The 15,463-nt window shown below is 40.5% G+C and overlaps 1 protein-coding gene across 2 annotated transcripts in view; it reads right to left on the minus strand.

Annotated features, from left to right (window-relative positions):
- Nucleotides 1-15,463, minus strand: part of CNTNAP2 (contactin associated protein 2) — a 1,227,525-nt gene that overhangs the window by 115,446 nt on the left and 1,096,616 nt on the right. For both annotated transcript variants that reach the window (XM_054815498.1, XM_054815497.1), the window contains exon 16: nucleotides 6,714-6,884. In XM_054815498.1, coding sequence (XP_054671473.1) covers nucleotides 6,714-6,884 — 171 coding nt within the window. The remainder of the gene's footprint in view (nucleotides 1-6,713; nucleotides 6,885-15,463) is intronic.

Below are 15,463 nucleotides of genomic sequence, written 5' to 3' on the forward strand. Positions count from 1 at the left end.
AATAGAGAGTTGGACAAATTTAGGGAGCTAGACATGGGTTATGCATCGTGGTTGTCTGTGATAGTGCGGATCTAAATTCCGGGACCCAGAAGGTCTGTTCCTGTCACGTGCCTAAGACATCTGGTAATTTTGCGCAGTATAGTAAATATTTACTTTCTGCAGCAAAAAGATCAGCATACATGAAGAAGATAGCAAAGCATATGCAGTTTCAGGATGTAACAGAAAGTAGGCTGGAAATGAGGGCAAAGACCTGAGTTGAGCTAGTGGGTGGTAGGACTAGCAATGGTTTACCACGTGTTGCATGTATTTAATACAATACAAACCAAAGTTAGGGAGAAGTATGCTTTTTGAATGCCAAACATTTCCCACCTTGAACTTTATGTGAGCTGTAACTGATTTATAAGACACTGCACATAAAATGACTGTTAAAGTGGCATTTATGGCAATGAGAAAAGCATGCCAGCACCCTTGAAAGGAGAGGGGTAATGCTGAGGGGGTGCTGTACAGCACTGTGCAGTGCAGTGTCACAAATGCCATACTGACAGTGAAGCAGACCAAAGTAGAGCAACCTGTACCCAGTAACCTGTACCCTGTCAGAGTCCAAGCTAGTTACAGAACAGCGACTGATGGCCTTAATTTCCCCACAGCCCTGTGCCTAGGATTTTCTATTGGTCAGTTTTAGCCAGTTCCCTAGCTGGGATGTTTATTTGCTGCCTTTGGTTTGCTCCCGTATGCCAGCCTGGGCACCTATCCCCATCTGCTCATTAGCCACAAGGATACAGGTGGAACTGGCCTTCTCAGATGGGCCATAAGTTGCCCTGTTTAAATATCAGGCTTTTCTGCATCACCTACCCCATCTGAAAAGGAATCTTATCTTTAAAAGAATGGTGCTTGCAGTTCTTCAGACTAGGGGGTTTTTTTTGTTTGTAGCTTTCATATTGTCCCGGAATAGGATGAGAGTTTGCAAATACTGCTGTAAAAACATTGGGGTTAAAAATTTCCCTGAAGAAATTCAATGTTTTTCCATTTAATTTGATAACTTCTTACTGGCCCCTGGGATGAAGAGATTCCTCAGTGTCCTATGCATTCTTTGACGTGTGGCTAATGCAGCATGCTCTCCTGGGGGCTGTTTTTCAAAAAAGTGACCTTCTGCTAGGAAAGCAAAATAACAACTCAATTAAAAGAAACATCGAAGGTCACACTGGTTTTGCTACCCAGCTAGAAAAATAAAGTAGTGGAAACTGTAAGCTGCATTTACATTAACATATGGGAATTTAAAGAATATCATGTGGAAAACATTAATATGGTAGAATTCCATTTTAGGATGTCTCTGGAGAAAGAAGTGATGAAGTTATTAAAATTTGTAAGACAATATATTAATCAGTCATGTGTTAGAGCATTCAGTCTGGAGGAACGAATGCTGCCTGGGCAGAAGCAAACAGCAATGGGAATCATGGTCCCTGGTCTGTCACTGCTTCTTGTCTGATTTTGGAGAAGTTACTTATGTCTCAACTAAGCAGCCTAGAAGCAGCTAAGCACAAGAAGCAATGCAGGACTTTTCAAGTGCAATTGTTAGATATTAGAGTGCTGTCAGTATTCCTTGCCCACAGAGCAAGGAGACCCATCCTGAAGCCATACCGGTGCTCTCATTAGCCAGCTACTCCATGCAATCCCTTTCACAGCAGCCGTTCACTGATCACTCCTTGGTGAGACTTTTAGGGCAGCTAGCGTTGCAGGGGTTATCAACCAAGTGACATCTCTGAATGTAGGGGTTGTAAATATTTCTAGCTTTCTACAATAAATTAATAAGAAAGCTCCTTCCTCTCTCACATGTTCATGCCAGGATCAAACACAAGCTGACCTTTGTCTCTCTAAGCCTCATCTTTTTTTCTGTTGCAAAACTGACTTGCTGTTTACTTACTTCAGAATAATAACAGTGACACACAATTCATTAGTGTCTGTAAATTGCTTGGAGGTGCTGGGATGAGAGGAGCTACAGAAGTGTGCAGAATATGTTTTCCATTAGAATAATATGACAGTGTCATTAAGACAGTTTTCTGGAAACAGTTTAATTCACCACTGGCTTTCTAGAGCAACAGTCCTGGAAATGTGATACAAAACAGTGATGGTAGATGCTTTTTCCCAAATTCTCAGGAATATGTCCCTTCCAGAATTTGCTTTCAGGAATATATGTCTTCCAAAACTTGGGATTTCTCTTGATCAGCAAATTCCAATTTGGACTATTTGACAGATACTTCATAGGTAGGAAATAGTTGGATTTTCATAGTCATAGCTCTCTGAAGTCTTCAACCCACAGCTCACAAATGTACAAAACTATACTCTTGCTCATTTAACCCTAGTCAGATATGTTGCTGTTCAGCCAGATTTTAGGTAGCCCCTTCCGTGCTGCAGAGTTTCAGGTTAGGATCCTGGAGGCCTACTTCTTTGCACCTTCATGGCTCTAGCTAGGCTCTGTTATGCAAAGCTACCATTTCCAGGGAGGAGTGACTGCAAGGAAGAACTGAATGGGGAGGGAAGCTGACAGTCTTCAAGAATTCAGAATGAAATTCTTGGCATGTTTTGTTCAGCAACATTCAATCCTGAAGTACTTTAAAAAAAAAAAAAAAGAACAAATTAGGATTGCTTATGAAGACCTGCAGGTTCCATGTTGCTGTTGGCTGACGTACAGGCTGCTGTTTCATCTCTGTTTCATGTGTGCTAGGTCTGCTCCCAACCTCCGAACCATGGGGAGACAGGTAAAGGCAAAGGATGGATTAGGGCAATGGCCAGCTAAACTGGTTAACAGTCTCTTATGGCAGATGTGTGTATCTGATGGGTCACACAGCTTATTTCAGTTCACAGGAGTACTGCATACTATAGCCAACTCCCTGTCGCCTCTCAGAGCAAGTGCTGGCTCTACAGCACATACATAATACAGTTAAATGGAGAAAGAACACTAAATTTCATAGGTGCTTTCAGGTACTGGGGGGGCCGATGAGGGGCTCTAAGAAAGACACCAAACAGCTCCTCCGATATACAAACTTTTTGGTGGACTGCTTTTATGAAAGGCACTGACAAAGAACGGGCTGCTGTGACAGCCCTGGCAGGCTTTGTAGACAGCAGTTTACATACCTCTGGGTCTTAAAAGGTAGGTCAAGGTTAAAGAAGGGGGCTAGTATAAATGAAAAAATGGTGTTCTCAATGGCGTTTCTATACGAGGACTGGATTTTAGGTTAAACAATCCCAAAACTGTATAGAAAAGCTCTAAAAGAGAAAATATCAGTTTTTTCTCTCTCTAAAAAAACCCCCATTTTTAATTTTAAAAACCTCTGGAAGTTTTGACCAGAGACATATGGTTTCTGGAAGCACTGCTTTACAGAAAAATTTATACCTTATCCAACTACCTCCTTTCCTAGCCATTGTCAGCTGACCAGCCAGCTATAAAAATAATGGGGTTCTGTAGATTTACTGATGCATGTAAAAACTGAGGCTTCAGGTAATTCTACATCTCTGCCAACTGCTCCATGAATGGTGACAAGTATGAGCCTGCCAGAGGAGCTGCTTGATAAATGGAATAACCAAAGACTTCAGGCACATTCATAGTAACATTTCATCACTGGGTTTTCATGACAGTTTTCCTTGTCAGCTGTTTGGAAATGATATTTCTTAAATCAGAGAAACAAGTTTTTCCCTTCCTTCCTGCATTCCCCCTCTCCTCAGAGATGGCAGTCTGGGGCTTTGCTGAAGACACATGAAGTTACTCTTCAAGATACTGCCTCCTTTTCTGATAAGTCTGGAGAGTTAGAAAATAATCTGTGCAGTTATTAGACCTTAAGAAGCTCCAAGACAGCACACCAATAATTTAATGAGCATTCCTAGTGAACAACTCATGTGCTCAGAATAAACCACGCAATAGCAAACGTCTTTCCAAAGACTTGAAGCTAAGAATTTTTATAGACCGAATGATTTGTTTCCCTAATGCATTCACCAAGTGCAGCAAGCTGATTAAAATGCTGGATATTGTAGACCCTCTCAGTTCCTGGTCTGTAGAGCTAAGCTTATGCTTCACTAACCATATATTACAGGTACACAGGTATTTCACACATAAGTGAAGAAATAAAAAGAATTTGCAGTGTCTGCTGGCAGGACACTGATTTCGACATTTTCCTTTAAAAAGTAAAGAAATCAAGGAAAGGTTTTGTAGGAAGTCATTCTTCTTCAATGAGAATTGTACCTGTATGAGAAGGCAATGAACAGACAAAAGAACACATCCACTGTTTGAAGTGCAGCAGCTTGCAGTAAATAAGTGAAGACGGCCATTACGCAAAAGCCTTTAATACAAAATAGCTCTTCTACTAGAGAATTTGATGGGTTAGCTAGAAAGCAGCTTGCCAAAGGAAACCTTCTTCAGGGTTTAGGGGTAATTCCGTAATTACCTTACCGACTTAACTTCATGTTTCAGTTAAGAAACAAATTCACATATTAATATTACAGGACTTCTGTAAAGGGGAAGCAAATTTTTAAGAAGCAGCAGGGTCAATTGTAAGTCATGTAAGGAACTTCTGAAATCCTGAAACTCCTTTTCATTAATGAATTAAAAAAAAAACATAAGTGCAGACTAGAATGAAACAAACAAACATGAAAACTATATGAAACAAACATTCATTAAATAAACGTGTAATTCAGAAGAGACAATGAGTTGCTCTCTGTTACTAAAACCACACTATTCAACTCCTTTTGAGCTATGAACATTCAAGTCCAGAAAGGCCTATTTTCTGGGGCTCTGAAAATTTCAAGCAATAGTTTCCCGAGAAAAAAGGGCAGAGCGAATGTAATTGTATCGAATGAACTGCTTTGTCCTTTTTAGCAAATACAGTCAGCATAATTTTAATCAGGAGTTTTTTACTACTTTAAACAGCAATAGTATGTTTGACCTTATAGACTGTTTTTACAGATGATATTTCAATTTCTACCATCAAGAATTTTTAATCTAAGGTTTAGATTCCGGGACATGAGGCAGAAGTTGAATTTATGCATATGCTGAATCACAGTAAAGTCAGTGGATCTCAAGCATAGGCTTAAAATTAAAGTCCTGCTTAATGATATTCTGGGTACACTGCCACATGCTTTCTTGAACTGGTGCATCTATTCAGCAAGCCACTGCAGCATGATTATTATTTAAACTCTGCTGAGTTCAAAAGAATTATAGCTACTGCCAAGTCACCTTTATTCACTGTTATTGTCACCTTTTAGCTAAGTGAACAGCATGGCTGGTCTGATAACTACCGTGGCTGAGAACTACCTTCCACTAGAAGAGCCAGAAGCTCTGGAGATGCCCACCTCAGGTGCCTCTAAGTACTACTTAAATTCAAAGTGAAATTAGAAATGGTTGCCACTATTATTGAAGGGCTGTGCCCTTGTTAATGCGAATGAAATTATTCCCTGTGACTCAATAGGAGCTATTTTGATTTGCACCAGTTGCAGATTACAGAAAATTGGGATTAAGCAACATCAACTAAATTCCTTGTAGAAAGACGGAAAGAAGCTATCACCCAGTTGGAACTTAGCACTTTACTCTCACCCGAAGGGGAAATTTAGTTACATTTTAAAGGGGCCTCCTGGTGGTTTCTAAATTTCCACATTCTAATTTGTGTGTTTAGACTTTGGGAAGTATCGAAAATGGCTTTTTGTTTTTAAAATTAAATGCACGCATGTAAATTGCATTGAATCTGCATAAAAATAGATTATTTGGGGTATGCAAACAATTTCTTCTCTTTCAACATAAGTGACTTTTGACGCTGACCTTTTTGCATCAATATTTAGGGCTGGGCCCTTGGCGTCCCTGAGTAGCTCCTGCAGCAAAAGGAAGCACAAATGCTTTTCGTGGTGCTGGAGAGCAGGGAGGCAGCTTGCTGCACTCGTGTAACCCTGCTGCTGTAATGTGCCGCTAGAGGCTGTAATAACAGCCGCACATAGCACAGCAGGCCTGTCACCGCTCCTGTTTATGGCAGAGTAAACTGGGTCGAGGGAGAACAAAGGAGACATAAAACATTTTTTTCCCCCTAATTCAACTGTTTCAATTTCACTAAGAAGAATTCAGGTACAGCTGAGGATTTCAGCACCTTCCTTGGAAAGTTTGCCCCTGGGCCATTAAAAATGGTTTAAATAATAAAATTAACTTGCCTCTTGATATCATTATGCCCTCTTTTTCAGATCAGCGATTTTATTAAGAGATAATGCTGATAAAGATTAATTTTTATGAGATTTTTTAGGGCTTTTAAATATCATATGCAAGTTTTCAGCTCTTTGGCTCCTTACAGTGCTGATTAGGATGGTCTCTCTTTTTTCTTTCTTTTCTCTATTTCTGTGAAATAAAATAGAAAAGCACACACAGCTGAAGACACACACTTTAAAGAAATAATTCTGGCATGTAATTTTGAAAAAGTCTTTTTAGGTCAGTGTCATTTTTATAACTGATGTTACCAGACCTATCGTTCTTTGTATTGCTCCCCTCAATAAACAATCCAAATACACTTCAAGCGCTCCTCCCATGTAAGGCAATTTGAAAATATGTCAAGCAGCTTGATTTGGAAGTTTTTCCAGAATTTAGTGAGCTTACCCATTTTACTGAATGATACACATTTCTTGAAACCTACTATCTGACATGAACCCACTTCAGGTGCCAAGAAGAGTTGTGGGAAGCACATACTTACATTTCAGCTCCAGTTTGATGAAGTCAGTGTTCCCCAGATTCTCAAGAAACACCCCATCTGAGGCCGATGTTTTGAAATAGAAAGAGATGTCTGCGCTGGTTTCCCCTTGGAAGGTGGAGAAGTGAAGGTAGGATGACGAAGTAACAAAAGAAGCTGCGTTCCAGTAATTCCCTGCATGGGACAGACAGGAAAGACACGTTTCAGTGCTCCCTTGAAGTTGTCTGAAAAGTTGAAGCTTTTAATGTCAATGTATGCTACAGTGTTGTCTATGCTGAAAAAAACCCAAACATCTTGATTCTACTACCTTCTTTTTGTTTTTCTCGATACAGCCTGTCAGGTTTCCGAAGGCACAGCAGGTTAATGGTACATTTATTTTCAAGTTCCTAATTTATCATATTCAGTCACACACAAATGTGTTGCTACTATATGTTTAGTGTAGCAACACCGAATTCATGGGAGATCAGACAGATGGGCAAAACACTAATTTGGTGATTGCCTCACCTCAGGCACATGCTTTGCTTTCATACATTGCCTCATGTGTAACTTATCTGTCTTCAAATTTACTGTACACAGCTACACCCATTTCTTCTGAAAATGTAGTCATGTCTATTAGAAGTCTATTAATACGTATCACAGGAAAAATCCAATAAATGAAGCTAAGCAATATAGACATAATTAACATATGCCCCTAATAGTCCCCTAATACATTTCCACTGGAGGAACATCATAATTAGTAATATTTAAGAACTATAACAGTACTTTAGCTAGCATGCCAGTCAGCATTTCGTGCAAGCTAACGCTACATTGCAAAGACAAAAAATTTCATATGATATAGGTGATATGGTAAGCCCATGACACACTGAAACAGCTAATTCTACTTTCACCGGGATGCTTATATATCCAGATTCAGAAATTTATTAAAATATCACTCATTAACAAACCACAGCTGAGTGTTTAGTGTTCCAGCTAATAAACACAATAAGAAACTACTTTCCATTCCAGTCAAAACTCCCAGAGATCAATTTTCCATTATTTTATGACTGAACTAGGTGATAATGCCATTATTTCTCTGGTTAGCACTGGATGAATATGAATGAGCGTGCTGAAGCTCCAGAAGCTCAACACCGCTTATATATAACGCCACTGGCCCACACCCAAGTCTGAAGTGTTATAATTTGTGTAATTTATTAATCTCTATTCAAATTTAAATTGAACATCTGAATTAACAGAAGAAGGCTTTAGGTTTAAATACATGCATACTATTCACTTCCATATTTCTATCTCATCCCTTCCATTTATTTCTGCCTCTCTCAAGAATGCAGAATGAGAGGCTTTGGAAAAAGAAGCAGCTTTCCATTTACTTTAATGCATCCCAGGGGGAAAGTTGTAACTGAGATTTTGTGTGTCAATGCACGTGTGAGCAGTGAAAAGGATGAAATGAGCTTGGTACAGTAGAAATGTACATTCATAACACAGATATATATATAGCTTTGTGAATTAACCAGCTAGGCTATGTCAGCTGGTTTTCAACATATATTACTATTTACCCTATTTAGACAAACCGGTAATTTCCAGATTGAATAGTATTAATGATTTCAATAGAAATGTCAATAATCTTCATATCATAAACAAGCTTGGGCAAGAAAAGTCTGCTAATTAATTGCAAAGTCCTTCTCTGAAAACATACCCAGAGATAAAGCAACACAGATAGAAAAGGTCTAGAATTTTATTTTCATTCATGGTCTCAGGTTTCTTTCCACTTCTCACTTTTCAGAGTGCTCCCTCAATACTAGGGTCTAGGTGAATGAGTCTTTGTCAATAATCTGTTAGTACAGGATCCAGATGGATTACCATGTATGTCTTCTCACTTGCAGATGTACCTGGACATCTACATTTCCTTCTCCTGGGAGCTACAGATATGCTAAACGCTGGCAGACCCTCAAAACAGGCTTTATTCCACTTGCTGAATAAACTTACATGAAATAAACAGGACTTACACAAAAAGTCAGAAATATATTAATGCCATCCTTGTTAAGGAGATAATTTATCTGCCCTGAATAACCTTGTAGAAATGCTTGCACATTTTCATAAATTAAATGAGTATTTTAGTCCCCTAACTTTACATTCTCTGAATATTACCCAAGTTATAAGCCTAAACCACAAAGAACATATGACAAGCAAAAAAGCTGTGAAAGCTACAGGGAATCTACTACAAAATTCAAGTACTAATGGAGACAAATATCTGCTCAGTGAGAAAAGGCTCCCCAGCCATCTCACTACCCCAAATGAGACCAGAGTGAGTATGCAGCTGCGTCACCGCCCAGCCAAATAGCGCGGCCGCAATAGGCTCTACCGTCAGGCTTCCTCCTCCGGCTGGGGATGCTAGAGACCAGACCAGCCTTCATCAGTCACTGCATGCAACTCCTGCCTTCGTGCCATGCTTACATCTTCTGTGAGCCTCACACACCTCAAGAACTGCAAGTTAGACGCTTGTCTTAACTAATCGCTTCCACTGATGCATTGACAATGGCTTTGTTGAAAGGATCATATTTGAGTTTGATTTTGTCAAGTCCTGGCGCAATGGGACCCTATTCCCTTAACTGTAGTCTCCACTGCAACACAATACATTGTTATCATTACTATTGCAATTAAGTAAATAAAAGTAGGAGCCGCTATATAAAACAGCTATTTATTTAGTAATATTTCATTTATGTTTTTAATTATCTTGCAAACTTGAAAACATTAAATGTAATTTAACACAGACTCAGACTGCAATCCTGGGATGCTCTGGGTTAAATCCTTAACCATGACAGCTCATAACCAAAGTGCAGGCTTGCCTTTACCTGGAATTAATTTTCAGCTCTATGTGACCATTCCTCTTTGCATAATCAGAGAAGACAATTTCACATTCTTTTTAAAGTAAAATATAGATTCAGAGGTTTTAGGACTGGTATTGTTGTGGATTTATCCAACAGGGTCCAGCCATATGGCTAAGATTTCAAACTATCACCACAGTACACTTACAAGTAGGACTACCACTACCGAGTACAACTATCGGGCCAGACAGGCTGATGGATTCATATTGAAATGCATGTCACCACTTTGTTGAAACAAAATCAATCAGTTTTTATTTAGTGCTACATCTAGTGTACTGAAGAGGTCCATCACTGAGGATTTTACATTTCATTCGAAATGCTGTGATTTGACTCTGCAGAAAGCCTTGGCTGCAGATGCTACTGGCGAGAGGATATATACAAACAGTGCAGATTGAATGGGAGAACCTGCAGCTTGAGAGAGACATCTCAAAACACTTTCAAGGGAAAAAGATATTTTATTAAGAGTACAATGGAAATGTTTTGCTAAACATGCATAATGATTTTTATCATAAAATTACGTCTTTGATAAGAAAGAAATCTTGAATAAAAATCTACTTTACACACATTAGTATTGTTGTTTGATAAGAACCTTTGTCAGTCACTATGACTCAAAATTTCTTTGGCACATTGTCACACTCCTTTCCTCAAAGGGTTTGAACATATTGATCCTACAGGCATTTTTCTCCCACTTTAGGCTGAGCAAGCTGTAGATGGAGGAAACTGGGACTGGAACTTAAACCACAGGGTGGATGTTAAGGCAGCAAAGATACCAAACTAATAGGAGGTGGGAAAGGGAGTTTATTTAGAAAGAACACTCTAAATGCTAAGTTTGTAATCCATCCTGTTAATAATTATTGTGTCATGATTATTGCCTAGGAGTAACTGGACCTTATGAAATGGTATGCTTATGGGACACGATTGAGAAAGTCTTGCAAGAAATGTTCTTCTTTGTAAGAAAGTCACTCAGGCTAGGAGGGATAACATTTTTCAGGGACGCAATACGGTTGGAAACATTAAGATGAGGAAGGCAGAAGAGCTTCTGTTTTGCAGGTGGGAAGAAAGAGGCGCTTGGAGACACACCATCCCTTTCTTTGCCCTTTCTTCCTCCTGATAGCTAAAATACTATAAAAGGTAAGGAGGATTTTTATTGTATAGTCTGAAATATAACATTATAATTTTATTTTCTTCTTTGCAACCTCATCTATAATTCTGTAATCAAGACTACAGCTCTGTTGTACAGCCCTATTGTTTTAAGCTTACTTAGTGTTTAAATTTCACTTTAAACAGGTATAGAGCATGCTGCTGTCATGGAAGCACAAATAAAAATAAATCAAGACACCAGATAAGCCTTTTCAGTTGTTTGCAACCCAGGATAAATGCAGAGATCCCCAAAATATGGCTGTGTTTCTCACAAAGTTGCATGTTTCTTGGTGATGGCATTAAGTCTCAGGACACGGGGTAAGCAGGGGCAGGCAAGGGATGAGCTGACCACGGCCCCAGAGGAAACTCTGTCATGGATGTCTGCCTGGATCCAAGCAGGGGTCAGAGCAATAGTTGTGCCAGAGGTGCTTCAATGGACCGTGTGACACTTTGTTATTCTGTTTTCAGTTTGTGTCAAGGTTGCTCACAGCTCTGGTTATCTGCTGTGGAAATTAAAATCCAACTCATTCAGCTCCTGCAAGACAGCCTTACCTCTTTCTTGTGAGTTTTGCTAACCCTGAGTTACTGTGTTCTTTATAATTTGCATAGTACAAAGTGTCTCTTCTACGGCTCCATAAAAACTCATTCTCAGACAGAACGCTGCACTATAATTACAAAGGTATGATTTTTACAAGAAGCACAACAGTCTGTAGCCACAAGAAATCACCCAGACTACAAAGATTAATGAGAAGGGACACTTTAAATCTCAGATACAAAGCTGACTAAAGACTTGGAGATTTCTCCCATGAAGTACCACCTCAGGGAGGAGAAAGGAGATGGTTGCCATAATACTGACACGGACAAATTCACCTTGTCCTGAGTTATGCAACATAGACTGACATCTTTTTATGTGTGGTGGCTCTGTAAATTGGTAACACAGAGTCATCGGGCTTATAGCAATCAGCCTTTTGGATTCTCCCCGGCAATATTTTTGTCCAGAGCTCCCTTGCTAGTTCCCATCAATATCTTCTTTCTTAGCATGATTGAAATTCATGCTTTAACACCATCAATTTCACTTTTACATTTAAACCCCATTGAAATGGATAATGGCAATAGCAGAACTGTAAAAGACGTCAGTGCTTTTAGCCCTGCTAGGCAATAGCACTAGAGAACGAATACTGCAATGTCAGGCAGCTCTTATGTATTACAATAGACCAAAAACCTCCAGGGCCCTCATCTGCAGCAAAACAGATTTTCTATCAAAACCATTATGTGAATAAAATGTAAGAATAGTCTCCTATTTCAGAGAAGATGGATGTCTGAATGGAAAACTGTTCTGTGTCACAAAGTAATGGATTGAGATTATCCATACAATTATGCTCAACAAATCAAGGTTGTGTTTTTTTTTTTTTTTTTCTCTTTCTTCTTCTTCCATTCTGGGAGAGAGGAATCTATGCATGCAGACGCAGAGCAGTTTGGGTATCAGTACAGCAACAATCACAGCTTTGATTCAAGTCTTCAGATCTGCATCATGAGAGGAATTGCCCCTAGCGAAATCCAAATTCACCGTTGGACTTTATCCAGCCTCACTGTCAATAAAACAAGGTGGGGAGAAGGAGGAAAGACATTCCAGTCAGAAAAAAATGTCACAAGTTATTCAGGAAACAAAAGAAAAGTCAAAGCAAATTGGCAGTGTTTCTTGCACTGAGCTGTACCTTATTTTGAAAGGTGTAACTGCAACCTGGCAATGAGGCAGGCCCTCTTCTCTCAAGGGTGCTAATCTGGGTGGGGCTGAGAGCACAGCTTCAGACTGAGCAGGAGGAGCAGGGGGGGAGAGGAGGACAAGGATGGCAAGTCATCAGCATCCTAAGTCCTCTGCTGGAAGGACTACAAAGCTGGTGGCTTTTTCTGCCTCACTGAAGGATCTGCTTGGTGTCATTTTTGGTTGTGCTTACACACATTTACATCTTTGTTCTTTGTTGGTCTGCAACTCTGTGCTACATTTACTATATGTTTTAATATACTACATTTATATCTTTATCAATGATCTGGATGAGGGGATTGAGTGTATCCTCAGTAAGTTTGCAGATGACACCAAGCTGGGCAGGAGTGTTGATCTGCTTGAGGGTAGGAAGGCTCTACAGAGGGATCTGGACAGGCTGGATCGATGGGCTGAGGCCAACTGTATGAGGTTCAACAAGGCCAAGTGCCGGGTCCTGCACTTGGGTCACAACAACCCCATGAAATGCTACAGGCTTGGGGAAGAGTGGCTGGAAAGCTGCCCAGAGGAAAAGGACCTGGGGGTATTGGTCAATAGCCAGCTGAATATGAGCCAACAGTATGCCCAGGTGGCCAAGAAGACTAACAGCATCCTGGCTTGTATCAGGAACAGTGTGACCAGCAGGACTAGGGAAGTGATTATGCCCCTGTACTCGGCTCTGGTGAGGCCACACCTCGAGTACTGTGTTCAGTTTTGGGCCCCTCACTACAAGAAAGACATTGAGGTGCTGGAGTGTGTCCAGAGAAGGGCAACGAAGCTGGTGAAGGGTCTAGAGCACAAGTCTTATGGGGAGCAGCTGAGGGAACTGGGGTTGTTTAGCCTGGAGAAAAGGAGGCTGAGGGGAGACCTTATTGCTCTCTACAACTACCTGAAAGGAGGTTGTAGTGAGGTGGAGGTCAGTCTCTTCTCCCAAGTAACAAGTGATAGGATGAGAGGAAATGGCCTCAAGTTGTGACAGGGGAGGTTTAGACTGGATGTTAGGAAAACTTTCTTCACCGAAAGGGCTGTCAAACACTGGAAGAGTCTGCACAGGGAAGTGGTTGAGTCACCATCCCTGGAGGTATTTAAAACATGTGTAGACGTGGCGTTTAGGGACATGGTTTACTGATGGACTTGGTAGTGCTAGGTTAATGGTTGGACTTGATGATTTTAAAAGTCTTAGGTCCAACCTAAGTGATTCTATGATTTACTACATTTAATGTATATATAATTAACTATATATGGTAAGTTTTGCATATATTCTTTAATTTCTTTGGTACTCCAAAGAAATTAAAGGTACTCACCCAGCTCCAGTCCTGAATTTATTTGATCATTGGTGAGTTGTTTATAGTTCTGGGGTCCCCTGTATATCCCAAGCTTGTAGCAGTCTTGTAGCATCCCATGCCTGTACTCCTCTGCCCTGCATCCCATGTTCCCACTCTTCAAGGCCACTGCTATCATACCAGGTGTGTGCCATTGCATTGCATCATTATGTTAGTCACCAATATCTCATTCTGCACAAAGTAACTACTTTTTACTAGTATCTATATAAAAATGTGGCTATACCATAAGAAGATAAGCAAAAGTAAAACAAAGTAGGCATAACTCCCCTGTTATTAGAAAAAGAAAAAGGTGTTTCAGATAAACCAAGTAAAACAAAGCTTGAGGCAGGGGCCAAAAGAGTGTAAACCTGGCAAGCCTGTGGCCTTGAATCCTCAGTACAATATCCACAGACTGTAACTTATCCACAGACTGTAACTAGAGATGACAATATTTCTTGGGCTATGGGTTTACAATTTATCAACATCACAGCAGAATACCATTTGAGAAGAAGCATGTAAATTCCTACTTAATTTAAAATTAAGATCGTAGTGTCCTGATTTACTTAATCCAAACATGAATCAAGAAAAATAAACTAAATGGAATTGCTACACAAGCTGTTGGTTTAATAGCAGAAAAGTCCTTTGACAACACACAAGAAAAATAATCCTCAAGTCAACAGATGAAGAGTATATTAACACTGCATAACAGCAAACTGAATTACACCCTTTCAGGCTAAATAAAAATATAGGTTAGATTTCAATTTTCAAGATAAAACTAGCTCTGTATCTTTCAACAAAGTAACAAATGGCTGGAAGTCCAGAACAAATCCTGCTGAGAATATCAACACATCTACAGATGAGTTCAGACTTAGCAAAACAGAAAAGTTAGCTCTGCTGTGGTGACTGTCACATTAAATACAATTCAGATTTTAAAGGATAAATTATAGATTTTAGGGGGAAAAAAGCTTTTTTTTACAATTATTCCAACTCTAGTAGGCTGTAGGATTGTAACAGAGTGTCAATAGAATAGAATAGAATAGAATAGAATAGAACAGAACAGAATAGAATAGAACACAACACTTCAGGTGGAAGGGACCTACAACGACCATCTCGTCCAAGTGCCTGAGCACTTCAGGGCTGCCCAAAGGTCAAGCATGGCACTAAGGGCGCTGTGCAAATGCCTCTGCAACACTGACCAGTGTGGGGCATGGAGCACCCCGCTCGGAAGCCTGTTCCAGGGTTTGGCAACCCCCTTGGGAAAGAAATGGTTCCGCCTGTCACGTCTGACCATCCCCTGACGGTCGCAGCTCGGAGCCATTCCCCCGCGCCCTGGCCCTGGGTCCCAGGGAGAAGAGAGCAGCACCTCCCTCTGCACCTCCCCTCCGCAGGAAGCTGGAGAGAGCAGTGAGGTCGCCCCTCAGCCCCCTTCTCTCCAAACCAGACAAGCCCAGAGTCCTCAGCCGCTCCTCAGAGGACATGCCTGCCAGCCCCTTCGCCACCTTGCTTTGGTGGCCGCCTCCAGACGCTTGCAAGTACCTCCACATCCTTTTGAAAGGCTGGGGCCCAGAACCGCACACAATACTCAAGGTGAGGCTGCACCAGCGCTAAATACAGTGTGATAATCCCCTCTTTTGACTTGCTGGGTGTGCTGCT

The sequence above is a fragment of the Grus americana genome, chromosome 2 (genome assembly GCF_028858705.1).
Source record: "Grus americana isolate bGruAme1 chromosome 2, bGruAme1.mat, whole genome shotgun sequence".
Lineage (NCBI taxonomy): Eukaryota > Metazoa > Chordata > Aves > Gruiformes > Gruidae > Grus > Grus americana.